This window comes from Urtica dioica, chromosome 4 (genome assembly GCF_054948205.1).
Source record: "Urtica dioica subsp. dioica isolate 48M chromosome 4, U.dioica_male_clone48M_v1_H2, whole genome shotgun sequence".
NCBI classification, from domain to species: domain Eukaryota; kingdom Viridiplantae; phylum Streptophyta; class Magnoliopsida; order Rosales; family Urticaceae; genus Urtica; species Urtica dioica.
The window spans coordinates 6,692,839-6,720,478 of record NC_142759.1 but is presented as its reverse complement, the minus strand read 5'-3'; the positions used below and the strand labels follow the sequence as shown (position 1 = coordinate 6,720,478).

The 27,640-nt window shown below is 35.8% G+C and overlaps 5 protein-coding genes and 1 long non-coding RNA gene across 7 annotated transcripts; 5 read left to right on the top strand and 1 right to left on the bottom strand.

Moving 5' to 3' along the window:
• The first annotated feature begins 889 nt into the window (after positions 1–889).
• On the top strand, positions 890–3,640 carry LOC149399816 (Tetratricopeptide repeat (TPR)-like superfamily protein). 2 transcript variants are annotated; one of them, XM_089611384.1, is made up of 2 exons: positions 890–2,288; positions 3,061–3,640. In XM_089611384.1, exons 1-2 carry the CDS (start codon positions 1,016–1,018, stop codon positions 3,129–3,131), a joined length of 1,344 nt encoding a protein of 447 aa, XP_089467510.1. In that variant the 5' UTR covers positions 890–1,015; the 3' UTR covers positions 3,132–3,640. The 2 variants fall into 2 exon arrangements, with proteins under 2 accessions (XP_089467510.1, XP_089467511.1); XM_089611385.1 differs by having other exon boundaries at positions 893–2,353.
• LOC149399815 (uncharacterized) lies at positions 3,131–7,896 on the top strand. The gene is made up of 9 exons (XM_089610351.1): positions 3,131–3,166; positions 3,282–3,328; positions 3,514–3,596; positions 4,360–4,385; positions 5,853–6,049; positions 6,149–6,441; positions 6,602–7,383; positions 7,475–7,744; positions 7,846–7,896. Exons 1-9 carry the CDS (start codon positions 3,131–3,133, stop codon positions 7,894–7,896), a joined length of 1,785 nt encoding a protein of 594 aa, XP_089466477.1.
• A 1,339-nt stretch (positions 7,897–9,235) lies between these two features.
• LOC149399814 (uncharacterized) lies at positions 9,236–9,724 on the bottom strand. The gene is made up of 4 exons (XR_016296315.1): positions 9,669–9,724; positions 9,523–9,591; positions 9,406–9,456; positions 9,236–9,334 (listed from the first exon to the last, which is right to left on the bottom strand). It is a non-coding gene; the product is annotated as an uncharacterized LOC149399814 (long non-coding RNA).
• Positions 9,725–13,573: 3,849 nt separating this feature from the next.
• LOC149399813 (uncharacterized) lies at positions 13,574–14,627 on the top strand. Its single transcript, XM_089613292.1, has one exon. The coding sequence runs from the start codon at positions 13,613–13,615 to the stop codon at positions 14,522–14,524; it is 912 nt and encodes a 303-aa protein (XP_089469418.1). The 5' UTR covers positions 13,574–13,612; the 3' UTR covers positions 14,525–14,627.
• A 4,377-nt stretch (positions 14,628–19,004) lies between these two features.
• Positions 19,005–20,104, top strand: LOC149399812 (uncharacterized). Its single transcript, XM_089613221.1, has one exon. The coding sequence runs from the start codon at positions 19,051–19,053 to the stop codon at positions 19,936–19,938; it is 888 nt and encodes a 295-aa protein (XP_089469347.1). The 5' UTR covers positions 19,005–19,050; the 3' UTR covers positions 19,939–20,104.
• A 4,842-nt stretch (positions 20,105–24,946) lies between these two features.
• LOC149399811 (uncharacterized) lies at positions 24,947–26,459 on the top strand. Its single transcript, XM_089613252.1, has one exon. It carries the CDS (start codon positions 25,091–25,093, stop codon positions 26,048–26,050), a length of 960 nt encoding a protein of 319 aa, XP_089469378.1. The 5' UTR covers positions 24,947–25,090; the 3' UTR covers positions 26,051–26,459.
• Positions 26,460–27,640: the final 1,181 nt, after the last annotated feature.

Here is a 27,640-nt window from a genome sequence, read left to right as displayed (position 1 = left end):
ATATTTCTTTCACTGCAAATTAATATATCATCATAAAATTGTCATGTCGTCGAGCCATTTCATGTGTTTTATTTTTTTTATTTTTTAATCATCTCCTCTTGCGGTTGTAGGAGTTCATATGTAACATTAATTTAGCCTCTGTTGTCATGTACTTGTTACTTAATTATTTTAGAGCCACACTCGAAATTCTATAAGTTGTCTTAATCTCAGAGTTAGGTTTTGATTCTTTCAAGTGTTATTACAAGAGTAAAATTAATATACGAGTCATCACATTCTCAACGCTCAAAACCCTAACATGCTTCAAGATACGGTTCTTTACTGCATAATCTGTCTGCATACGTATTGCATGCATGTTACATTGATTGTTTATATAAAGGCGGAATGAGTACATAACTTTTTTTTTTATTTTTTATTTTTATTTTTATAAAAACATAATGAGTACATAACTTAATTTGTCATTTTTTAGCTCATGTATAATTAACCAAAACTTTTAATAACATTAACCAAAACTTTTAATAACATTAACAATATATAATTTATCAATTGATTAGGCTAGTACGTATAGTGTGAACTATTTTTTATGCTCCAAAATATATATTAAAAAAAAAATAGATGGGAAATTAAACACCAAAATAATCACCCAAAAAATATTTTAAGAAGTGAATATAACTATTCAATTATTAGACTATAGTTTTTTAAATTCCCAAAAAAATTAGCTGATCCCTTGCTATAAATCAATTATTAGACTATAGTTTTTTAAATTCCCAAAAAATTAGCTGATCCCTTGCTATAAACGACAAGCGTTTGTGTGCAAGTTGATCAAAAAGAAAAAAGAAAAGGGATATGATCGTCATTTTAAAAAAGAAAGTCGCAAAACACAATAAACGACAAGCGTCTTGTGTGAAGATGAGAGAAATGATAAAACCGTTCATAAAAAGTAAAAACCTCTGCAAAACCCTTGAAAAAATTCATTGTAAGCACTCGAAGAAGACGAAGAAAAAAACATAATAAAAAAATGAAACGGCTTGCAAAACCACTGCGCTCCGTCATGAAATCCAGACCCAATAACTCCATTACCCCCAAAGACCTAACCCTAACCCAATCCCTAACGAAATCCCCAAATCTTCCCGACGCAATACAAGCCTTCGACTCCATCGCCGCCACGTCGACCTCGACCTCGAGCTCGGAACTCGACCACCTCCGATTCCACAACTCGCTCCTCCAATCCTACGCTTCGGTGTCCAATCTCTCCGACACATTCTCTCTCCTCCGCCACATGGTCAAAGCCAGCCCAGTCTTCAAGCCCGACCGGTCAACGTACCACATATTACTCGCCCAGTCCTGCGTCGCACCGGATCCCACCCTCTCCGCCGTCCACAAAGCCTTAAACATAATGTCCAACGCCGGATTCGCACCGGACAAAGTCTCCGCCGACATCGCCGTGAGAACTCTGATCTCCGCGGGAAGAATCGAAAGCGCACTCCAACTGTTCGACGAAATGATCACCAGGAACACGGCACCGGACGACTTCACCTACAACTTCCTCGTCAAGACCCTCTGCAAATGCCGGTCCCTCGGGACCGTCCACGCCTTCATCGACAAAACCCGAGCCTCGTCCGGTCCGAAACCCGACCTGGTCACGTACACGATCCTCATCGACAACGTCTGCAACTCGAAGAACCTCCGCGAGATGACCCGTCTCCTCGGAGTCCTCAAAGACGAAGGCTTTCGACCCGATTGCTTCCTCTACAACACGGTCATGAAAGGTTACTGCGCTCTGAGCCGCGGGAGAGAGGCCGTGGCGGTGTTCAACGAGATGAAAGAAAACGGCGTGAGCCCCGACATGATCACGTACAACACGCTCATCTACGGGCTCTCGAGGGCCGGGCGGGCCAAAGAGGCCAAGAAGTATTTGGCGGCCATGGAGTCGGAAGGGTTTTCCCCGGACGTGGTGACGTACACGACGCTGATGAACGGGCTGTGCCGGGAGCGGGACCCGCTCGGGGCCTACGCGCTGCTCAACGGGATGAGCTCGCGGGGCTGCGAGCCGAACTCGTGCTCCTACAACACGATGCTGCACGGGTTCTGTAAGGCCGGGATGTTGGACCGGGCCGTGAAATTGTTCCGCGGGATGAGAGAGGCCGGGACGGAGATCCAGTCGGTCTCGTACAACGTCATGGTCAGGAATCTCTGCAGGAAAGGAATGGTGGCCGAGGCGTACGAGGTGTTTGACTACGCCGTTCAGAGCAAGAGCGTGACCGACGTCGCCGCTTACGTGGCATTGGAAGGTGCGATCAAATTCGTCAATAAAGAGAGAGAGCATGGCCGTGGTGATGCCGATTGGCCGTGATCGGTATATTCTCTCTCTTTTTTCGTTTTTTTTTTTGTTTTTTGTTTTTTGTTTTTTTGGCAAAGAAACAATAAACACTCATATGTGAATTTTAGACATTCAGTCCGTAAATTAATTATTTTTGGAATTTTAAGTCCGTTAGTTTTTGTATTTTATTTTTATCTTACGGAAATGAATACTTGACCAACAAATTATGGTATGTTACCTGTCAGGCTGTGAATACTAATGTTAAGCACCATGAGTTTTATCTTATCAATTATCACTAACCCAGTAGCTCAGCATTTACCACTTGATAAACATGAGGGTTTAGGTCAAATGTAATGCAAGAACCTTTTTTTTTATTATTATTGATTTTTATATGTGAAATTACGAAATGATATATATTAAATATAGCCATTGTAATTCTATATGACGTGTTCATAATCTTGTTGTCTTGTTCAGAGTAAGTTTAACTTTTTTCTGAAGTAGAAAAAATGGCATATCTAGAAGTAAACAAAAAAAAAAAAAAAAAAACAAAAATCGAATACTTTTATTGTAATTTCAGACAAGTATATGTAATGAAAATTGGTTTTGAAGTATACATATATTTAAATCATAAACTCTGAACTTCTGGGTAGTTTATGTTAATCTGTAAAACGTACGAGAGGTTAGCCATGATACGAACCATTTTAGATCCAAATGATATGCTGAATTGTCAAGTGGTGACCTAGGACGAGTTTGCAATTCGGGGATAGGCGATTATGGAAGAATTGTGGGACCGTCGGAATGGCTCTGTGTTTAATGGTGTTGCTACAGCTGCCGAGAATTCAGGCGAAGGTAAGAGAGCACAGTGGCAGAGTCGTTCACCCGTGAACCAGACCAGTCCGGAGAAGCCTAAGTGGATTTGCCCGCTCACCGGAGTGATTCAAATTCAACGTTGATGCACGTATAGATATCTCGGAATACATGTGGCAACACTCTGTGGAGCCGAGATGACTGGTATATATATATATATGGCTCTTCTCCTTGTTAAATTTAGAAATTTGAAAGCCATTGTCGTGGAAGCAGATATCAGGACCATCATGACTAGTCTAGGTGTGTGTAGAGTTTTGTCCATTTTGGGTTTTTGTTACCTCTATTTTAAGATGTTGTAAACTCTGAGAAATGTTTTTTTATCATATTAGTTATGCTTGGGTGACTTGGGCTTCTAACATACGAGAGGTCTACTCTTTCCTCTGCTGGTCTTCCTCCAGGAATGATCGGAGAGGTTTTAAACATTTCAAATAAAATCATATGAGAGGTTTGTGTCTTTATGATGAATTATGATAATACATTGAGAACCTTTGCAGCCAATCGGGCTTATAGCTTTCTCTGAACACAGCAGAAACTTGTTTTTCTTAAAAGCAAAAATCTCAAGTTATGTTACTACAAAGTTTTTTTTTTTTTTGCTCACGATGTAACTACAGAGTTCAAACATCGTAATTTTATCTTTTTTTTTTTCAAACAAACATAGTAATTCAAAGAGTGTGATTCTCTGTATTCCTTGTATTAGTATCAAGATTATATTTGGAAATTTATGTGATACACAAATACCATTACTTTCTCTCTTATCATGTACTTTTGTACAGATATTCCGGTTGAATCATAAATTTTTTTTTCCTCAGACGATTCATTACAAGTTTTTTTGTACTCTCAAATTGGTTGAAACTTCAAACGCCGCCACGACTTCAAGCATCCCAATTTTGGGTCGGCCACGTCTATCATTTCTTATAAAGATCAAGAAATCGTGCATTATTATAACCACCACAGAGAAACTCGTCATAAGCTCATTCAAAACCATATTGTTGACTAGAGAAAAGAAACAGAGACTTCACTATCTCTTGTCTACTACACATATTTTAATAATCCCCAACGTGTATTATTTTCTTCGGCGAGATTCAAGGTTCACTGATTATGTTTCCCACAAGTCCTTGGGTATTTACCTTCTCTTCTTTTCTTTTCTTTCTTTTTGTCGTTTTGCTCTGGCATAGGCTTGATTCAGATGAACGATATCAAGGTTCGTTAGTAAGACGAAAATACAGGACAGCTTTGCATGGCAGAAGAAAGATATCTCGGTGCCTAAATACAGACGACTTGGACCACAAAAAACGATATCTGTACTTGGAGAAGATCATTAGCGAGATCTCTTTCGCCGTACAATAATATATCGAATATCAACAATGATTTTTTGATTGTTTATGCAAGGACAAGTGGGTACGTCAAGTGGAGATTAAGTGTGTTATTCAATCTCAACTTTGATTATTTTCCCTTAAATATATAGAATATATTAGCGAATTGCATAAATGACCATGCAAGTTTTAGCTAGGTACAATGACTCTTATTATTGGCCAAAGATACTATGTGAAATCTATAGCAGACACAGAATCATCAATCATGGCTATGAAAATGGGCATGTGATTGGAAGTTAGTGAGTCAGTGAAATATGACTTATTTTGGCTTACATTATGATCCAAAAAAAAAAAAAAAAAAAAAAAAAAAACCTGCCAGCAAAGCTGCCGGGTCTAGTTCAGTGCTAGATGTTTTACTATAATTCTTCTGTTTTTTTAGCTACATACCGTTTCCCAATAGATGCTATGAATTGGTGTAAAAAAATAAAACAAATCAGTAAATGTTTCTTTGTCTCTTGATAACAACAGAGGAAAATAATATATATTATGTTCTGCGCATCATATGGGTCGTCAAATATTATAGAAGAAAGAAAAAAAAAGAGTTTTATAAGCAACTAAGCCAAAAAAAACGTTTGATTTGGGTTATAGCCTATGTTTGGTGTTTTTTAGGGAAATAGCCAACCACATTAGGTGGCAGTAATTGTTTTACTTTTTTATCCTCCAATATTTTAAGTCAGTTTGTTTAAGTATTAATTTTTTTTCGTATACGTGTGTTAATGAGGTTTATGAGTGTTTTTTTTTCCCATTGCGTGTGTTTTCTTTCACTGCGTGTGACACGTTCTGCTTTTTTTCCGTAGGTGTTGGTTTTTTTTAGCGTTAGTGGTTTAATGTTTATTAGGTCAATTACTTCTATAATTAAGGGGTGTATTACACGTTTTATTTTTCTTGTTTATGCGCTTGTTTTTTCATTGCGTGATATTTTTTTTTAAACACTCTGACTTGTTGCTATTATTCAGGGAGCAGTTTTATTTTAAATTTTGGAACGTTTGAATTTTTGAAACACAAGCATTCTCACGTATTTTTTTTTGTTCCAGCTGGTTTTTTATAGCAGACGAAATTTTTTTGAAACACAAGCATTCTCACGTATTTTTTTGTTCCAGCTGGTTCTTTTTAGCAGAAGAAAAAAAAATAGCGGCTGGAAGAAACCATTTGTTTCTGATGGATTCTGCGTCTTGGTCGTTGGTGGAGTCTGGTAGGTTTTCGTGTCTTTTTGTTTTTAAAACGTTAACTTGTTTAGATCTGGTCCGACTCTCATATTTTTTTTTTATTTAACAGTTAAAATTTTTGAACGTCAGTCCTTGGAAAAATGTGATTCTTTGAGCTTGGTTGAAAAGTTTCCAGATTGTGGAACTGTTTTTGACGAGACGCAGTTGAAAAATTGCCCGATGAATGTTCAAGTTGATGTCGATAACATTTTTATGAGTAAAGAGACAATGATTTCAGCGTTGACTATTATTGCGTTGAGAAACAATTTCGAATTCCGGGTGAAAAGGTCTAGCAAGACGCGATATTGTATTGTTTGTTTGAATTCTGATTGCTCGTGGAAATTGAATGCTAGTGTATGTTCTGTTTCCAAATTTTGGGTGATTAGGTCTTTCAACAAAGATCATAATTGCTTTGGAAAGAACCTTATACATCGTCATAAACAAGTGTCATCTTCATTGATTAGCAAAGTTGTTAACAATGATTTTCGAAGCTCAATGGCTGACAAATATACACCAAAAGCAGTTGTGGAGATCATGCGTTTGCGTTTCAAAGTTGATATTAGCTATTATAAAGCGTGGATGGCTCGTTCCAAGGTTTTACAAGATATTCGCGGTGATTATGACAAATCATATTCTCATCTCCCCATTGTAGGCGATATGATAAAAGAGAAGAATCCAGGTAATTTTGTATCCTTGATAGTTTCCTGTTTTTTTTTTATTCTATACATACAGCAGTTTATATGTGCTTACACGAACATGTTATTTATTTACAGTTATTTCCATTTAATTCCCTTACGAGATTATTTCCAATAATTAACGATTATCATCTGTGTTGGCAGGTACTTACACAGTAACAGAAACTGATGCACAGGGAAATTTCCAATATTTTTTCCTGGCAATGGGGGCTTCTGTGCATGGTTGGAAGTTTTGCCGTCCTGTCATTTCAGTGGACGGGACTTTTCTCAAAGGTAAATCACACGGGACATTACTATTGGCCACGGCTCAAGATGGTGATAATCATCTTTTTCCCTTGGCTTTTAGTATTGTTGATTCTGAAAACGACAAATCTTGGCATTGGTTCATGACTCATCTCAGGGTAGTTTATGGTGTTAGAGATGGTTTGGTTATTGTCTCAGATCGAAATACATCTATTCCAAAAGCTATCCATGCAGTTTTTCCTGAGGCTAATTATGCAGTGTGTATGCAACATCTTTGGGCGAATGTGAAGGCAAAGTTTGGAAAAGCTTATTATGGGCCTCTTTTTTACAATTGTGCAAAGGCATATACTAAAAAAGATTTTGACTATTGGCTTGCAAAGATGACCGAGTCTAAGCCTAGCATGAAACAATACTTACTGGATGCGAAGCCTGAATTGTGGTCGCGAAGTCAGTTTATGGGAAAGAGGTATAATGTAATGACGACAAATATTTCCGAATGCTTGAATTCTGTGATGAACGAAGCGCGTGGCTGGCCAGTTGCTTGTTTGGTTTTGAGTTATCGGAGTTTGCTGCAAAGGTGGTTTAATGAGAAGAGACAACTTATTCCACGAATGCTATCTGGTCTTACTGAGCATGCTTTCGGTATTCTGTTTAACTCTGAAGATGATGCTCGGACGATGGAGGTATGTTTCAGGACAAATATTATTGTTAATATGTGGAAATTAGTGTTAATTATCGTTTTTAAATAATTTGCTTTATTATTTTGCTCTTTAGGTTAACATCATCAATGACCAACAGCTTGAGGTTATTGATGGTGCTGTTCACCGAATTGTCGACATTGCTGAAAAGACATGTACATGTCGCGTTTGGCAACTGGATGATTTTCCTTGTTCTCATGCGGCTGCGGCGTTATACCGTAGGAAGTTGAAACCATTCGACTTTGTTCCCTCATATTACACTAGTCAAAATTATGCTGCCATCTACGCTCAAGATATTGTCCCTATTGAAGACTTAGGCGAGTGGGATTTGCCTGAAGATGCTCATGTAATTAATCCACCAGTTTACAAAAGACAAGCTGGAAGGCCAAAAATGAAGAGGTATCGATCAAAGTCTGAGTTATTTCACCCATACCGTCAACGTTGCAGCAAATGTGGAAATCAGGGCCACAACAAGAGGGGATGCAAGTCTTCAAATGATTAATGATCAATGTTTTTCCCCTGTTTGCACTTTTAATTTTTACTATATTTATGAAGTATTTTGGGTTGTACACATTTTGACATTTTTTTCACTTCTCAAGTTTCTATGTTAGCATTTTCTTATTTTTGTCATTATCATTTATGCAGACGCATGGTTAGCATTTTCCTATATTTGTCATTATCATTTTTGCAGATGCTATATTCATTAAAAAAGTTATAATAACTCAATTAAAATTTAAGTTTGTTCTTAGGATGAAATTATATTCAAATGATATGTGTTATTAATTCATTCGAACAAATTTTCAAGGTATTCATTTCCGTTTATTGTCATATATTTCCACTCTGTAACCCAAAATAGTAAAATTTTTACAAACAGTAGCACTGGTATTAAACAGATAATAAAATGAAATTTTTTTCAAAGCATTCACCGATGATGTTCAACATTAAATAAAACCATGTTATAACATGGAAAGAAACAAATATTGTAGAATGTAAACCAAGTTCCAAAATAAATTTAACCGGGAGACCATGTTGCATAATTATTCATATGCCTAGGGAAAAGCTGGGCTGGCTGGAATGATCGGGATGGCTGGTATGATCGGGATGGCTGGGCTGTTCGGGCTGGCTACTGGGTTCGCCTTTTGTCGGTTTCTTCGGTGGGTTGTCTCCTTGTTCACCACCAGTTTTTTTTGTCTTCTTCGGAGATGTGACGTATGGCGTCTTTGTTGCAGCTGATTTCTTGATTTCCCTTCGAGGCCGTTCAGTTACAGTTGGATTGGCATTTGTGCTTCCTGTTCGCTGTTTTCTCTTCCTCACCAAAGGAACTTCGGGCTCACTTTCTTCATCCACCTGCGTTTGATCAATAGGATCATTATCATCAAAGTCTCCGATGTTTTCTATCAAAAACATCACATCATCGTTGAGTCTCGTTAATTGGATCGGACTATATGATTTGTCAAGGTTTCCTAATATCGGGGACAATTCCTGTTTATATTCATATTTACAAACAGAATATTATAATATAAAACTTTACGGTAATTATTTTAAAAAAAATAATACAGAATAATATATCTTACATGTTGTTTGAGTTGTCTTTTGCTGACCCGAGTACGTTTGGCCGGTTGTTGTGTGGGTGCTACATCACCAGTCATGTCCGCATTGATCTGATCATTGAGGCTTAAAGAATCCTTTTGTTGAGGTTCCGGTATGTTTTGGACATCTTGACTTTCCTCGGGGGCTGGCTTGGATGGAGACTATACATATGAACAAAAATTTATTAACAGTTATTTCCAGAAATTTCATTTTTAAATTTCATAAGTTTTAAATGACTTACCACTTTTTTGCCTAATCTTTGACTGCTTCTCGTACGACCAGCTGGTTCACTGTTTGCATTGACAGTAGATGAGGGCGTGAACATCGATGTTGTAGGCTGAATTTCCTGAAATAAATTTTTTACAAATTAATCAATTTTACTTATTAACAATTTTTGTATGAAAATGTTAAACTTACTGATTGCTCATCGTTGTTTGTGTTTGACAATTTGTTTACAATGCATCTCATCTACAAATTTAAAAATTAAAAAGTTAAGTATATTTTTTCTAATATATTGAAGGGAAATATTTGTACCATGGCTGTCAACGTCATTTGCGCTGGCATCTTTTTTCCTGCCACATTTTTTGCTGCCCCAACAACCTCCTATTACATTGATGAAACATATTATTTACAATTATTAACAACAATTTCCGTTTCAAAGTTATATGTAAATGTAATACCTTTAAGGTTTCAGTAGTTGTATTTTGAGGTGCCACTACTGGTGTTTCTTCGACAATATTGTGCGTTTCTTCCCTTGAGTTTCTGTCATTGTTATCTTCCTGTTACAAGTATGGTTTTATTAAGTTAGAATAAACAACACTCGGAAATTATTAAGAAATCATTCTCATTATTACCATCACTGGAGAAGGGGCAGTTTCGGGTACGGGTGTTGATGGCCTATCCTCGCTTCGTACGTTGTTTGATTTTTGAATGTTATCTGTAACAAACTTCTGTAGCGAATCCAGTTTGCAGCTCACCATGTTAAGCTCGGATTCTAAAGTTTCAATCCTAGAATTTGCAACTTCTAAGCTTTCAGTGAGTTTCTGAATTTCAGATTTCAATTCAGCATTTGTTGAGTTGGGTGATCTTGAACTGCTTGCTGCATCTGGCCCTGTTTTAAATTAATCAAATTAACATACAAATTAACTAAATCCTTTTGATGAATTTTTGGATAATGATTGTAAATACTTGATAATTGTACCTTTGGATCTTGGCACTTTTTTACGTGTTCCGGTCCCTTGATAACCTGGGATTCCCGGGAATGTGGTATCCACCATGTATGGCATAGTTAACTCCTCTTCAGTTGGTGTTATGGTTAGGATATCAATCTTAAATCAATATAAGAAATATTGTTAGTAACAAATAAATAGTCTGTAACTTCAATAATTTTATCATAATTACCTCTTCATTTTTGAAAATAAGCCGCTCCAGAATATCATATCCGGGGTTATTGTGATATGACCACTTCAACATTCTAGGTATCGCGCACGAGTACGACTTCCCTGTGAATCCTTGTACAGCAAATTGCGGTACAACTTCATACGCCCAAGCCAGAAGTGGGTGGAGAAAACCTTCCAGATTGTACCCTTTTCTATGATTCGGGATAAAGTTTCCAGATTTTTTCATTGAAGTACATAGTGCTTCAAAACTCACCCTTTCCCAAGGGTATGAATTAAAAAGACGGGGATCATTTGCGAGTAGTATGTGATCGTCCTTTATGTTGGTGTTTTCCTGTTTTGGTAACACCATTGTTGACAATATCGCCAAGTTAACAAGGGCGACGCGATCTTCGTCAGACGCGCCCAAAGTAGGAACAGCCAGCAATGACATGATGTGGTTTGGTCTCTTAGAAGCCTCGCCCGTGAAATACACATTCTCCAGCCTGTTCTCGATGTGAGGCAGGTCTTTCACATTTGGTGTTGGGCCGCATTGTAGTCCTATAATTGTCATTTATTTACACTTGTTATCAGAAAAATAAGTAAAATAATCCGGTCTACCCAATCTAACTATTCATATCAATTTTTCACAATTTTTCAATGAACCTAATTCATCCAAAAAGTTAGTTATGTTTTTTTTAATAATTAACCACAGTTTTGTTTTTCTTTAATAATTAACACTTATTTCCAATTATTAACACAATGACTATACTTCAAATTACATACCTGACATGAGAGCGAAATCGTTTAACGTGAAAATCAATTGATTCCCTCCAATGCTGAACCACAGTTCATGAGAGTTCTTGCTCTCTAGTTGATGAAGAACAAGTAAGTGCATTAATTTCTTTGGAAATTCTATTCCTTCAATTTCCGAGAAATGTCCAAACGCTCCATTATTGAATAGCATTTCCTGCCTCTCATTCGTCAACCCGCTATGTATTTTGTCGAAGATACTGAAATTGCTATGTTTGACAATTTTTTGTGCCTTATTCCAATTCGATTCTTTCACAACCCAATCACCTTTCTGAAATTTTAGGAAATAATTGTTAAATATTGATCCTGGGACAATAAAATTTTTCAAAGTCATTCAAGAAATTTATTTACCTCAGGCAAAACATTTTTCCCTTTTGAACCTGGAACTTTCTTTGTCACCATCTTCTCCTTTTAGTGATATCTGATAAAAAAAAAAAGGCATTCAAATACGAAGACATAATGCATTGATGACAAAAACAGAAAATTTTGGAAATAATTGTTAATATTCAAATCATTTGGGAAAAACCCGAATCCATTTTTAAGAACTTATTATGATATCAATCGTTGATGTAAAACAGGAGTTCTTGGAAATAACCAAATATCGGAAATTTTTTAAAATAAACTAAACATTTCAAATAACCAGCCGTCGAAACCCATTTTTATTACAAAATCCCTAATTTTCTTTGATTAAAATAACAGAATTTTTTGGAAATAATTGATAATATTCAAATCAGTTGGGAAAAAACCGGATCCATTTCTCATAACTTATTATGATATCAATAGTTGATGTAAAACAGGAGTTCTTGGAAATAATCAAATATCGGAAATTTTAGAAAATAAACTAAACATTTCAAATAAACAGCCGTCGAATCCCATTTTTATTACAAAATCCCTAATATTCTTTGATTTAAATAACAGAAATTATTGGAAATAATTGATAATACCCAAATCAGTTGGGAAAAATCCGAATCCATTTTTCAGAACTTAGTCTGATATCAATCGTTGATGCTAAAACAGGAGTTCTTGGACATAACCAAATATCGGAAATTTTTGAAAATAAACAAAACATTTCAAATAACCAGCAGTCGAAACCCATTTTTATTACAAAATCCCTAATTTTATTTTATTAGAAAACAGAAATTTTTGGAAATTATTGAAACCCATTTCAACCAAAACAGCTTGTAATCGTTTTCTTCTTCCTCTGCATGTATTACCTGAATGTTTTCTGTGGACTTTCGACTGTGTTTCGAGCTTCGAAATTTTTGGTTATGGCGGATAAGACTTAAACTGGTATGATTTCAATCTGGTTATTTAGCGTGTATGAGTCAAACTGTTTTGAGCTCACTAGAATATCGCGTTGAATCCAGGTGAAGAGGTGAAGCCGGTCTAGATTTTCGCGCCTGTTATTAATGATATCTGTGAGAAATATTTTGTTGAGATTTGTTAGAGCATTTAGGCCTACGTGTAACATATAACACGCGCGTAGTCAATGTTTTTTGGTTTCAAATATTTTGTTTCAAATATTTTCGCCTGTTTAATATGTTGCGTTTTATTTTCAAGTTGCGTTTTATTTTTTTTCCCGTAATTAAATATGTTTAATATGTTGTAGTTTTTATTTTCCATTTGAATATTTAAAAGGGTAATTTAGTCTAGTAATTAATGCCACTTAAGCATGTTGGCTATTTGCCTAAAAATTATGAAACATGGGCTAGAAACAAAATCTATAGTTTCAAAGTGGCTATTTTGCTACACTCCCCAAAAAAAAAAGTGACATTCCTTAATGTCGAATGGTACGATGTGATACGGAATTAAATGCGGTGCCTAAAATTGGAATGAATTTGCACAATGCGATCACCTTGGTTAGTTGAACCTAATTATTTCTCGTATCAATCCTAGATTTTAATGCTAAATCTTGTCTCAACTTTGTCACTCTTCTTTCCTTTCTTTCCCCCCTTTTATTTATGAACTCATTTATTTGACTCGGTACCTTGCTCTTGTCCTATAATATTGTACAATCATATTTTGCCAGCCTATGAAGAACATTTAATTATAGGATGAAACAATTTAAATGAAATGATTGTTTGAGCTTTAGCTACGAATAAATGATTGGGGAGGCAAGAAGACATAATCGCCAGCTGTACCTTTGTGTTCCCTACTAATCATTATTCAAAAAGCCATGAGTTAACCATAAGTTACATGTTTAATTAAAAAAAAAGGTTAGGAGGGTTTATATTGTAGACCATAATTGCAACACAATAATCACCAATAATAAGACATTGTGTGACCCCACATTGCTACCCTAGAGGACATCTTTTAGGCTCTTTCAAATTCTATATATTTGGCGTGGAAGAGTTTTTGAGACTCAAAACTTTCACTTCCAAACAAAAGCTGGTTTTGAGGGTTCACACACATTAGAGGAAGAAGGAAAAAAAATAATGGCAATCTCATATGCAAAACCAACAAGGTCAATTAGCTTGCCAACAAGGCTTCACCCTAATTCTCAAAAACTCGAAGCACAACTCAATAAGTTAAAGATTAATTGGGAATCGTCGTTTTCTTCGAGGGAAACTCCTCTAGGAAGCGATTCGATCCAATCAGCCTTGGCCGATCTCGTTCGTCTTTACAACTCAACCAAAGATCTCATTCAATCCCCTTTGACCCAACAATCTCTTCTTCAACAAAGCTTGAGGAAAACGTTGGAAGACACACTCGATGGCTCGATCGCGTTGCTAGACATTTGTGGATCCACGCGAGACTTGATCATGAGGACAAAGGAGAACGCACAGTCACTCCAATCCTCACTACGAAGGAAGGCCGTCGGAGATTCAAGCATCGAAGAAAGCATCAACGCTTACTCGTCTTTTAGAAAAAGCGCCAAAAGAGAAATAGCAAAGAGAGCCAAGGCACTGAAGACAGTGCATACAAACGCAGTCCAAGCCTTTTCGGCTTCTCTACACGAAGATCGCTCTCTCGAAACCGCGATCGCGGTTATGAGTGAGCTGAGCATTGTCGCGAGCTCAATATTCTGGTCTCTCTTTACGTTCTTGTCCGAGCCAGCGACGAAGGCGAGACCCGTTGGATGGTCTTTGATCTCCAAGATGGTGCTTTCTAAACCGTTGGATAAGGGACACAAGATCTTCAATGAAGTTGGAAGTGTTGACTGTAGCCTCGGCTCTTTCCAAGCCCGGTTGAGGAAGGATCAAGCTACGAGCATTGATGTGGATGCGCTGAAGAATAGATTAGAGGCACTTAATGACTGTGTTGATGGTCTTGAAAATGAATTAGATAGCTTATTTAGATGCTTGATACAGCATAGAGTGTGTCTTCTTAATCTCCTTACACCTTGAGGAGAAAATTTGATACAAATTATTCTTTGTATATGATCTCTAACTAGTCATGTTATCCAGATTTCGGAGCCATGATTTTCTACTAATAATTACTATTAACATTATTCCCAGATCGAATTGATGCAACATGAAATCCTTTTTTTATTATTTTTTTTATTTTTATTTTTTATTTAAATATAAGGCCTCTGTCCAGAGAAGTAATTATGTCAAAGAACGAAAAAAATACTATATCAAGTTTTTTCATCTCCAGTATTACGAGGTACAAATCTTTTGATATTCAAGGTGAGATTAAATCATCTTGGATCAAAATAAGAACTTATTAATTTGACAATTTGTAAATTCTGGTTGAAAACTTAAGCAAATTATATATCATATATTAAAGTTGAGGGGGGAATTTAGGTAATTAATCCTTAAATTTAAGACATTTTTTATGTATCTTTTTTCATGGTTACACTTTGTAAAAAAAAAAAAAAAATGCACTAAAAAGCATAAATAAAGACTAGAAACCGGCCAAGGAAAACGGACATGATACAAACGCATTTAATAGTCAATAAATTAACGGAGCCAGACTCTAATGTTAGAGGGGGCTAATGTGAAAAAAAAGAAAAAAGAAAAAAAAAGGGGGACAAGTTTGTATTTTAATGTAAAATTAATGAATTTAAAAATTAAATAATATTAAGCTACTCCGTCAGTGACTTTGTGGACAATGAAGCATTATTGCACCCCGGTTGTCACCGTCCTTTCCAAACCATTGCCCGGATTCCAAACAGCCACGTCCACTAAACAATTTTCAGCAGCAGGGATTTTTTTTTTTTTTTTTTTTGTAATTTACTTTCATTAGCCATTCAATCAACCATAATTCTTTTGTTTACTTTTTTTTCTTACACTTACAAAATAGATAAACAGATTGATCATAAATCGTTATATAAAAAAATACTTAGAAAAGAAAAACCGTGATTGAAATTGAATCTTATCAAATTGGTGAAAAAACTGTGTGCATATATATTTTTTTTTCTTCCTAAAACTGAGTATAAAAATGCCATACACGTAACTGTGAAAGCTTGAACGTGAGGCAGTATGGAAACGACAATAGTACTGCCGACAAAGAAATTTAGAAATTTTAGAAACGACAGCCTAGCCTAGTACTAAAAAACTAAGAAAAATTTACCAAAGAAAAATGTTGACTTTTATGTTGAACATGAGACACGAATTTAACGTACACGTCAACGCTTATTTCTTAGAATAGAATTCTTTTGCAAGCTCATAAATTCAACCAAACGTTGATCACGTCATTAAAAACTCCAAAACTACGGATAGCATGAACTACAACAATTATTGAACTGAACAAAAAAATTAGTTCTTAATTGAATGTAATTTACAAATGATTTTTTATTTTCTCCACATGCATGCAGCTCATGGGTATCCATTTTCACGAAAAGTCAAATAAAATTTAAGTGCCTTGAAATTCCTATTGTTAGTCCAAAACATAATTAGATTCTGCATTTCATTTATCTATCCTCGTGCTTAAATATATATTAATTATTTTATCGGAATAATTGAGCCATGGTTGGTCATCCAAGCAGATGGTTTATGTTCTACCACAAAGCAGTGCATATTCTAATTTAGGTCACGTAGCAGTTCATGGCAATGCAATAAAATAGTGGGTTGAAATTCTATAGCCATATATATCAGGTCATCTTTTTTTCTTTTCCTTTTTTTTTTTTGGGTGGTCGTTTTGGGTTTGATGGGAAATGGAAGAGTTCAAAGGATCGATCAAAGAGATAATAGAAGGACAACTAATTCATGAGTTGGATATGCGTTTTATGTCTGAAACCTAGCAAATTATATATAAACAGATTCACCTAAATTGTTTCTTTTGATTAGGAAGTCTGACCAAACCGGTTCAATGTAAGGAAGCTCTACAATAATTTTGCTAGAAAAATTGATGTCACGAATTAAAAGTTCATGTCGATTGAGAGATCATATGAGATGGATGGTGCACCTTAGATTCTCAGTATTTAATTACCCAATAGTAAATATCTATGTAGTACAGGAAATTTTCCCCCAGACTATTATAGGAAGTAATTGATCATATAAAAAATATCCGCATACGTTTACAGTCGTCACTCACTACAATTAATTATGATGTTTCACTAAGATTTGTTGGTTTGACGTTTATTTGAGTAATAGTACTAAACAATGTAAAAAAAATTAAAATTTTATCTTATACAAAGGATTTCCTTCTTAATTACTAATAGAATTTAACATTTTTTTTCCTTCAATTATCCATTGTTTCACTTGGATAGTATTATAAATACAGTCATAGCAAACTAAATGCAGAAATCTAGACTTCCCCGACGGTTTTTACCTGTTGGTTAAGCTTACCACGATGGATGTTTTCCATCGTGGTAAATATCCACGACGAAAAAAATATCGTCGTCTAAGGTTTTTCAATGACGGATTTTCCGTCGTGGAATGCTAAAATTGAAAAGTTATTTCAATGTTATAATTTGAATTTATTAATTTTCACGACGGTAAGTGAAATATATAAGATAAATATAAAAAGAATACACGTCACTTATTCTTTGTGTTTGAGGCTTTACGGAGTCTTTTTGACATGACATGATTAACTTTCATCTTAAGAAAGAGATTATCTTCATACAAATTAGGGTGTGGGGTATTCACGATGGTTGGAGCAAAGATGAATTTTTAGTTGAGAATTCAAACATGAGTGTCAAATAAAATAGATTATCACTTTCTTTATTTATTTGAGAGTATTGATATGCGTCAGCGCTATTTATAGGATGTGTGTTTCACTTAACATGTGGACCCCATTTATTATAAATGTATCAGCGATGTCAACGCGTGCTCTGATGCATATCAATTTTTTTTGTTTAGAGTTGAAGAGAAATATTTAAATATACATATTTTTTTAGGGCAGCTTTATTACAATGGAGATTGAACCCACGACCTCCGTATAGGAGGTGGTGTGAAATTACCATTAGACTATCCTAGGTACCACTCAAATATACATATTTTTAATAATTCATATTTGTAGCAATATATTACATTTGTTTCTTCCCTATGCATGAGCTACTTCACATTCACATCAATTGGGCCATAAACGGGCATTTAGGAGTTATCACCTGCCTTGGGGGGTCACTGTCACATGATTGATTATTGGTAAGGAAAAAAAAAAAAAAAAAAACAAAACTTACTATTATAAAATATATCATATTTCACATGCGGGTGGAGAAATGGGCGACTGGCAAAATGTGACCACCCAATTGGTGCCACAATTCTCATTATTGCCAGCATTAATTATAAAAGCCGTCCATGTGATTCTTCAAACTAACGTAACATGTTTCTGTACCAGAAAAATGTGCCTTTGTCCTTCCCATATACAATGCATTTTTAGCAGCTTTTATAAACCAATTACCGGCCTTTCTCACACGAAATTATGTAGCTGATTAATAATTGCCATGCCATGCCCAAACTCTTAGGCCTCGTGACTCCCAACTCTTCTCGTTTTTTTGGTTAATTTCTTTTTGCATATATTGTGCTCTCAAATGGCTAATTATTTTTGTTTTTAAAAAATGAAAGAAAAAAAAAGATCTTCAATTGTTAATTGCAATTTGCAGAACAGAAAGTACTGCTTTGTCAATGAGCCAGATAAATAACCAGAGATTGTTTGGGGGGGGCAAAGAATCTTGTCATGATGTGCATTGAACATTGATAGAAATACATGGCTTACTTGTTTCTCTGAAGAAATAAAGCCTATCCCAATATATTCTTAGCCACTTTTCTTATAGATTATTAGTTTCTTTATTCGTTTATAGACTTTAAAATAAAGTTAAAAAAAATATTTAAAATAAATTCCCAAGTGATGTATGTCCCTATCCCATTTGTAACATTCACCAACTTGTTATTGTTGTAAGCCTATATATATATATATATATATATTTTATTAAATGTAAGCCTATATATTCAATGCTATAATCGGGCTCACATAGGTACATTTGCTTTTTAATGTGTCTTTGTCTTATTTATGACTAATAACCGTGATAAGGACGTTTATGCGCCAATAACATTTTTATTAACCATAATTATGTCTCGTATAGCATTGAAACTCTAACTGAGATAAGCCCTACTAAAACAAATATATATATCCCATTGAAGAAACAACTCTACTCTAGCATTTTTCATCTTTTTTCTATTTTTTCCAAAATAGAATATTACTGAATCATTGCTTTGATGAGCCGAGTGCTATAAGAAACATGTCTCTAGGAATTGGAATAGTTTGTTGTCCGAAAAAGATACAAACAGCGTGACAATTTATATAAAATATAAATAACAGGACGCTTTGGATTGGGACCCACAAAGCATCACATGGCACAAATTCCTTGGCTCTCTCGTTGCCCATGATAAAAAACAAAGAGTCTCTCTTCATATATATAGTGTGAGCGAGGTTTCCTATTTTCTCAAGCCAACCATAAAAAAAAAAACTTGTAAGAAATAAAGCAAAAATGGCAAATTCTCATCCGGTGATTAGGTCAATAAGTTTGCCTTCAAGAGAGCACCCATGTTCGGTGAGAGTAGAGGCACTGTTGAAAACCCTAAAGTCCTTCCTATTCTCAGCATCACCGCAACAGCAAAGCCATATATTCCCTGACGAACTCAACACAGTCCAAACAAGCCTCGTCGCATTAGCCGAGCTCTACGTTTGCGTCGAAGAGTTCATAAACTCTCCGGCCAAAACAACAAAACGACAACAAAAAGCGAGCCCAGCGTTGGAGCGAGCCCTCGAAGACTCCATCGCGCTGATCGACACGTGCAACGCCGCGAGAGACGCGTTGACCGCCACGACCCAGCACGTGCGGGAAATCCAGTCGGCTCTCAGAAGAAGAGGAAGAACCGCCGAGGCCAAAGTCAACGCGTATCTCCGGTTCAGAAAGAAGGCCAAGAAGGGCAGTATCGCCAAATGCCTCGGAGAGTTGAAGGGAATAGAGAGCCACGTCAGCAGCGGCGACAAAGAGGCTGCGAATACCGATCTCTGCATAGATCGCGTTCTCAGAGAGACGAGCTCTATTACGGCCTCGGTGTTTCGGTGTCTTTTGAGGCTCGTCTCACAGTCATCGTCGACGACGACGAGTGGTTGGTCTCTGGTCTCGAATTTTGTGATGATGAGGAAGAGAGTGTCGTTTCTTGAGAGAGAAAACGACATCGATAACGTTGACGTTTCTCTTCATTCTCTTATCGGGAATATGGAAAGCGACGAGGCTGTGAAAGTGGCTCAGAGGACGTTGGAGACGCTGGGTTCGAGCAGCGAAACCCTAATGTCGGAATTGGATTCCATGTTCAGGTGTTTGGTCAAGAACAGAGTTTCTTTGCTCAACGTTCTCACCCAGTCGTGATAGGAAGTCAATTTTGTTTGTTTGTGAATGTATGTATCTATGTAAATATCCTTGGTCAACTCGATCATGGCATCCAATTTTTAAAGGGACTTGCTATGTTTTTAAAAAATCTCGGAACTCGTTGTGTATTTGATCGAAAGCACGCTCTTTATAGCTTAAACAATTCTCATAAGATATGTTTGGAAATAGAAATATAAGATAAAAAGTAGAAAATTTGAAGAAGATGGAAAAGTTTAGAACCCGCGGATTGTAAGATAAAAAGTAAAACTTTGTAGAAGATGCAAGGCATAATCAAATTTCTTTATTTTGGAAAAATTTAAGGGAAAAAACAAGAGGGTATGAGATCATTTTCAATCGAAATTTCTAAGAACATTAGAATCGATTCAAAAACCTTTTTGTTTTTTTTTTACACAGTTCAAGCTAAACAAAAGAAAAATAAGTGAGATTCTCATTTTCATTTCCATCATATTTTTTGGGTTCAAACACACCCTAACAGCTCTTGCAAATTATCACAGACGAACACGGACTAAAGTTATTGAGCTAATAATACAACTAAAAACTACTATAGCTCTTGAATTCCTACAAAAATAAACGATCTCGCTTGAGATGTCGTTTTAGTAACACCAAATGCCGCTTTAACTGGCTACCATGTTCAAGTCCTGGTATCAACAAAAATCTATTCATGTCGAATAGTAAAGTCTCTCAAATATAGTAATTATTATTCACGTGAAACTTTTATTTCGCTGTCCGTAGCCAAAATAACGTAGAATACATCTAATAGCTGCCTTCCAAGTTAAACTTTTTACCATTTAATTCGTGATTGGCAGAAAATATATATATGGTCCCAACTTTTTACCATTTAATTCGTGATTGGCAGAAAATATATATAAGGTCCCAATATATAAAGATAAAAACGTACTCAGAAGGAATAAAGCGAGTAAACAATGGCGGAGTCGGAATAGATAAATTTAAATTATTATAAGTTTGTTATAACCATGCGATCATTTTTGGAAAGGTCACAAACCTGCATAATAATAGAAAGTATAGCTGTCACATCAACCAACGGCGTGAATGATAAAGAAAAGACAGATGTGAGGTCAGTACATTGAATGTGAACACACTTTTCACTCCACACATCCAAGTATCTTGGGCCTCTTAGGGTTTGATTTGATAAGTGCTCATACAAATATCATATCTCAAATTTAATTCATTTTTCTTCGGTCACGCCATTATTTGCCATGTTAGAGCAACTCCAACCGAACGGTATATGTATGATTTGGTGTGCTCATTCACTCCACCCAACCGCTATATACAACGCCAAAATAGCGTGAACTGCTTTTCATAATTGTTTTGCGCTATATATGGTGCACTACTATTCATCACGTTAAAAACACTTTTCACTTGTTATTTAGTCCTTATAAATTTTGTTATTTACTCAATTATCATTGTTTTATAAAAGTATTTCATATTTATCTCAAAAATTATTTATATATATATTAAATATTTTAAAAGACCACAATATTTTAAAATACAACATTGACATTTGAAGTTTGAGAAAAACTAAAATGACATTAATATTAATACCGAAACGAAATAACATTACAACGACATCGAAATGCAAAACTAAAAAAAAGACATTAAAATAAAATAAAAAACACAATACAACAAAATAAAATTGAAAATAAAATTACAATACATAAACTAATACTCGGGGAGATTAGCGTCGGATCCTCCAAGACCGGTGAAATATTGCGAATATGAATCGGAATTAGGAAGCGGTGTTTGAGATTGTTGTTGTTCGGCTCTCTTTTGTAAAACATTGGCTTGTTCAGCTTCCCAAAATGCACGAACATGAGGATCTGATACTCTATTTAAATCCATTTTCATTATTTTATTTTCTTCTCTTATTGTTTTCAAATTATTAGCCTTATCTATACTTCCCTCATATCACTTGTCTTCTTCAGCTGCTCAAGAAGTAGTTTATTTCCTTCATCAAGCTTACTGATGGAAGACGCTACTTTGTCATCCGTTTTCATTTTTAGTTTGGCTTTTTTCACTCCAATCGGTCGCTCAGAAGGAGATGGTTGTCTAACAGACTCAGGAGTTTGTTGTTCGGACTCCGAAAAAGAACACGAACCTCGAGATGTTTGTCTGGCACTTGAGGCTCCGTCTTGAAATTTTTCAAAATTCTTAATGATGTTCCACACATGATCAAACTTCCAACCTTTCTTGAATTTTTCATCATCTGCTAGCAACACTTTTCATGAGAGTATCCAGAAGCTCAGCTAGTCATTTTCGTGTAATGTATCTTACTCGGAAATTTGTTGGATGAAAACACAACTTATGGAAGATACTATTTATAGCAAATTTTCTCACGCTTCCCGACCCGGGTCTGACGTGATGTGACCACTCAATGCCATCACTCTTACAAGATTCTCACGCTTCCCGACCCGGGTCTACGTGATGTGACCACTCAATGCCATCACTCATCAAGTTTCTCACGCTTCTCGACCCGACTCTGTTGTGATGTGATCACTCAATGCCATCACTCATCAAGATTATCACGCTTCCCGAACCGGGTCTGACGTGATGTGACCACTCAATGCCATCACTCATCAAGGCTCTCACGCTTCCCGACCCGGGTCTGACGTGATGTGACAACTCAATGCCATCACTCATCAAGGCTTTCACGCTTCCCGAACCGCCTCCAACACTCAATACCCCATAAATAGTAGTTCAAATGAGCTTTAATTCACATTATCTCAACACACTTAATCTCTCATCACTCATCTCTCAAATGAATTTTAATTCATCTTCTTCCTCTGATGACGATATTCTACTTCAAATGGCTCAAATTGATGAGCAAGAGGATGCCATATGTCATCAAATTATTCAAAATAATCTCACGATCATGCAAATTCTTAATCAACATGCTGCCAACCAAATCACCGAGCGCAATATACGGGTCGTAGCGGAAAACCTACAATAATTCTAGAAGCTGTGGCTGATTATGATCTTTGGATATGACACGCTTATTTTGGCATGCCGGGAAGCAACAATGACATCAACGTGTTAGAGTCTTCTCACCTATTTTCCAATCTCACTCAAGGTATTGCTCCTCCCGCTCATTATGTCATACAGGGAAATAAGTATAATATAAGTTATTATTTGGCTGATAATATATATCCAAAATGGTCTACTATTGTTCAAACTATTCGAGAACCCCGTGGCCCCAAAAAACAGTATTTTGCAATGAGGCAAGAATCCTGTAGAAAAGACGTAGAACGTGCATTTGGAGTTCTCCAAGAACGGTTTGCAATTGTGGCGGGACCATCAAGATTTTGGAGAAAAGATGTCTTAAAAGATATAATGACTACGTGCATAATTATGCATAACATGATAATAGATGATGAGCGTGATCTTAGCGTGTCCATTGAAGTTAACAGAGAAACGCCACAATTGAGGGTTGAATTAGAGGAGAATGATGATACACGATTTCAAGAGTTTTTCACTCGCTACAGAAAAATAAGAGACAGAGATGCACATATCGCGCTTCGAAATGCATTGATCGACCATTTGTGGGAGGGATATTCTAATTCGAATGTGTAATTGTACTTTTTATTTTATTTTATGTTATTTGTTTTGTATTGTATTTTGTGTTTAATAAATATTAAGTTTACTTTGTGTTAATTTGTATTTTGAATAATTTTATGGAGTAATACTTTATTATTAAATAATGAATAAGTAGTATAATTGAAAGATATTAAATAAATATAATGTTATAGAAATAAATAAGAGAAAGTTGAATATAAAATTAATATTTCAATTTGGTGTACAAAATAGAGTTCGGTTGGAGATGAGGTAGTGTTTGATGTGACATGTACTGTAAAATAGAGTAGAAAATGGTATTATCGGGTGGAGTCGGTCTTATGTAACTAAAATGTCCAATAATGTTCGTAGTTCGGCTCTGAAGTTGACACGTATGCCTGTAACAATACATGGGATATGGGACCTCACTAATCGTCACTTTGTGATGGTGACCTGTTATTGGGACCTCACTTTGTGATGGTTACCTATTATTGATGGGATCGATAGACAAAAATCTAGGGTTACATCTCTTTAACACCTCCATCCATATATTATTTTTCAACCATGAAGTTTGATTGATGTCATGGAAGTTCTAGAGAGTGACACAGCATCACATTTCAACACCTGTCTCAACACTAAACTACCACATGAATTAACAAAATGATGCTTTATATATTTCTCTTTTTTTTTCCTTTTTTATTTTATATTCCGTGTGACCAAAGCAATTGTATAAATTATGAGAATAATGACCAAAAGTCTCCAACTTTACAGATCTTTAATTCCATTTGCGTATATACACGACACGCGTCAAAATGGTATAAGCAGACGTGTCAGAGCCTCAGCAATTTGATATAATTAGAAAACAAAATTGGTAGATTAGAAAGAATCAAAAGTCACCTAATTTTGGATAAAACGGACCAATAAGAGCGTACATTACATCTTAGCCATATAATTTACACAATCAGACACATATATTAAAACATTCGTGCACACACACATATACATATACACACAGTGTTTTAAAATTACTATACTTTATTTCAAACCCCAATGATCTTGGTGTTGGCTCTCCAACCACCACACACACAATCACATACTTATTCATACACATATCTCTTTACATCTAAATTATAATAGATCCAGATCTGAAAAATCTTCTCGAAAACACCTATCTCTTTTTACTTTATTACACATATTATAGTTGCCCTGGAAACATCACGTAGACAAGCCACGTATTGGATAAGCAGGCAAGTGAAATAGAATAGTTTACAATTTAAGTCTAATGTGGCAACAAAGGAGGCAAAGAGGAGTGGTGACTATTTATACTCACTTCGATTTCTTTGCAATAAAAAAATAAATAAATAAACCCAAAAGGCGACAATATATAGCTATGTACATGAATGGTCAGATATTTGGCCCCTAAACAAATATCATATGAATAACAATTATTGCAAGCGAAAAACCTTGACAACGTCACCGAATTTCAAGGAATTCCCATACAGCCATCACATGGTTTCCCACAGTACTCTATATTTAATTTATTTTGTGTCACGCTTGTATATAAATGCCTCTCCAACATTTCCAAAACCAACCATCACGATCACTTGTTTCTCTAAAATCTTCACACCAACAAGAAATTATGGCCTCAACAAAATACCACGTAAGGTCTGTCAGCTTCCCATCAAAGTCCCACCCAAGCATAGCCAGAGCAGAAGAAACTCTCAACAAGCTCAGAGCTGCCACGTGGCAAAGCGTCTCTTCTTGTTCTTCTTCGGAATCTCTCACCGAAGGATTTTCGATGCTCGACGAGCTGTACGGACGCGTCGACGATCTTCTCAACACGGGCTCAACCCAACAAGCTTTCTCTCGGAACCGAGCACGTGGCGGGCACGTGGAGGCTCTGTTGGAGTCCTCTGTTAGGCTTTTGGACACGTGTGGCGCTACGAGAGACGTGTTGTTGGAGACGAGCGAGCGTGTGAGAGAGGTCGAGTCTGTTATGAGGAGGAGAGGAAAAGGAGACCCGGGAGTCGAAACTTGCGTCTCAAGCTATGTATGCTTCAGAAAGAAGTCAAAGAGAGAGGTCAAGAGGCTAATTTCGAAGCTGGTCAAACAAGAAGACGAAACAATGATCACTTTCGAAAGCGACGGCGATGAACACTTCGTCGCCGCCGTCGGAATTCTCAAACAAGTCTCTGCGGTGACTGTTTCGGTGCTCCGAACTCTTCTCACTTTCGTGGCCGTGTCCGAGTCAAATTCAAAGTCAAAGTCAAGATGGTCTCTGGTGTCGAAGTTCATGCACAAAGGCGTTGTTGCCTGTGAAGATCAGATACTACGGTGCGTTGCCAATGAGTTTGAGAGCGTTGACTCTGAGCTCGTCGTGGGACATAAAAGTAATGTTGATTGCTGTCGGAAAAGCTTGGCGGCTTTGGAAACCGGAGTCGATAGGCTTGAGAGTGGCTTAGAGATTTTGTTTAGGAGGTTGATTAAAACAAGAGCCTCTCTTTTGAACATAATCTCTCACTAATTAATCCGGCCATGTAATAATGCTACACAATTTTTTAGTCTCTAAAACCCCTTTCATTAAGCATCCACATTTTTAGGATTTGCTTTTTGGGATTTCAGGTGTATCATGTATGTACTAGTTAAAAGTTCATATAATTTGTACAAAGAAATTTCACGTTCTTCTATATTAATTATGTGTGTTCCAGTATATTATGTATAAATATATGGCCGTGTCTTTAAATTTTTTGAACTGTGTTGAGAAGAATAAATATGAGTAACACCATGAATTATAAATTATAAAAGATACTTCTGTCCTGATATAGTAATTATTGACGGTTGCGAAATATTTTGAATTGTTGTAAATCATTAGCTTCAACATAAATGATTAAATTCTTAGTATGGGGAAAAAATAACTTACGGAGGTTCAGTAATTAATTGATACAGAGACAACGGGATGATAATACAAATTTGGTTCAATTAATGGTAAGCAAATACCATATTTGCTTAACTTGCCACATAAACAATTTAAACTATAACTAATTTAAACAAATTTGCTCTCTATTGGTAAGCTAAATCACTCTCCTAGCTTAACTTTATCTCGCATGTCAATAATTAATATTTTATTATTATTTTTTATTCAATTCCCACTTATTAAATAAAAATAAATAAAAAATTGGCCAATTTAATTTGCTAAGCTAGGTAGCTTAGTTAAGCAAACTAGTTTAGTTAAGTCAATAGATAAAGCGCAAAATAATGGTAAGCAACTAGTTTACAACTTTTGCTAATTATTAATCATTCTTCACGATTGTTAAGTCAGAAACCATTAAAGATGCTCTAATATTTTTAAGCTTCAACGGGGTAACTACTTCAAAGTTCAAATACTGATATAAAAACAAAAAAACAAATATAAAAAAACTACGACGTTTCACAGATCTGGAAATAAATATTTTTCTAAAAGATACAATTGCAGAGTACACTGCAAACTTGACATGTGTACCATGAAAAATAAATTATCAAAGGCGGAGGGACAAAGAAACTAAATTATTACGTGATTCTGAAAAGTGAATTATTTTCAAATTTATTAATGGTTATGAAGTATGTCAATCACTTTCAGGTTACGGACAAGAGACCGCCCATTTTTCCTAATTGGTGACAATTTGTCAATTTCCATGAATTTGACCTTTGGAGCAGGAATATGGCGGTGGCGGTGGCGTCGGCAACAATTATATCCACGCAAACAAATTGAGGCACATAAACGTTAAAAATAACTTTGTGTTCCGTGCCAGAAAAAAAAAATTATTTTGACAAGCGAAAAATACTAATTAATACGAAGTTATGAACACATGATAACTGTCATAAACTACTATTAATCAATAACATAATTAATAATTAATAAGTAGCAACTCCACCCCATACTTATCATGAGACCGCTACGTGACGCTGATAGACGGCGACACGTAACGGCCCTTTTTTTTCCCTTTCGACCTTTACATTTTTTTTGGCCTTCCGGCCTTTACATTTTTTTTTTCGGCTTTTCGACCTTTATTTTTTTGAGAAAATGGTGACAAAAATATCCAAAATTTGAACATATTTGCATTTTCTTACCAATTGT

Coding starts and splice junctions, on each gene's coding strand:
- LOC149399816 (XM_089611384.1), top strand. CDS start 1,016: ATGAAACGGCTTGCAAAACCACTGCGCTCCGTCATGAAATCCAGACCC. Junction 2,289..3,060: donor CGCTTACGTGGCATTGGAAG/GTGCGATCAAAT, acceptor GTGGTGACCTAG/GACGAGTTTGCAATTCGGGG.
- LOC149399812 (XM_089613221.1), top strand. CDS start 19,051: ATGGCAAATTCTCATCCGGTGATTAGGTCAATAAGTTTGCCTTCAAGA.
- LOC149399815 (XM_089610351.1), top strand. CDS start 3,131: ATGGTGTTGCTACAGCTGCCGAGAATTCAGGCGAAG. Junction 6,050..6,148: donor TTCGAATTCCGGGTGAAAAG/GTCTAGCAAGAC, acceptor TTGGGTGATTAG/GTCTTTCAACAAAGATCATA. Junction 7,745..7,845: donor ATTTGCCTGAAGATGCTCAT/GTAATTAATCCA, acceptor TCAACGTTGCAG/CAAATGTGGAAATCAGGGCC.
- LOC149399813 (XM_089613292.1), top strand. CDS start 13,613: ATGGCAATCTCATATGCAAAACCAACAAGGTCAATTAGCTTGCCAACA.
- LOC149399811 (XM_089613252.1), top strand. CDS start 25,091: ATGCCTCTCCAACATTTCCAAAACCAACCATCACGATCACTTGTTTCT.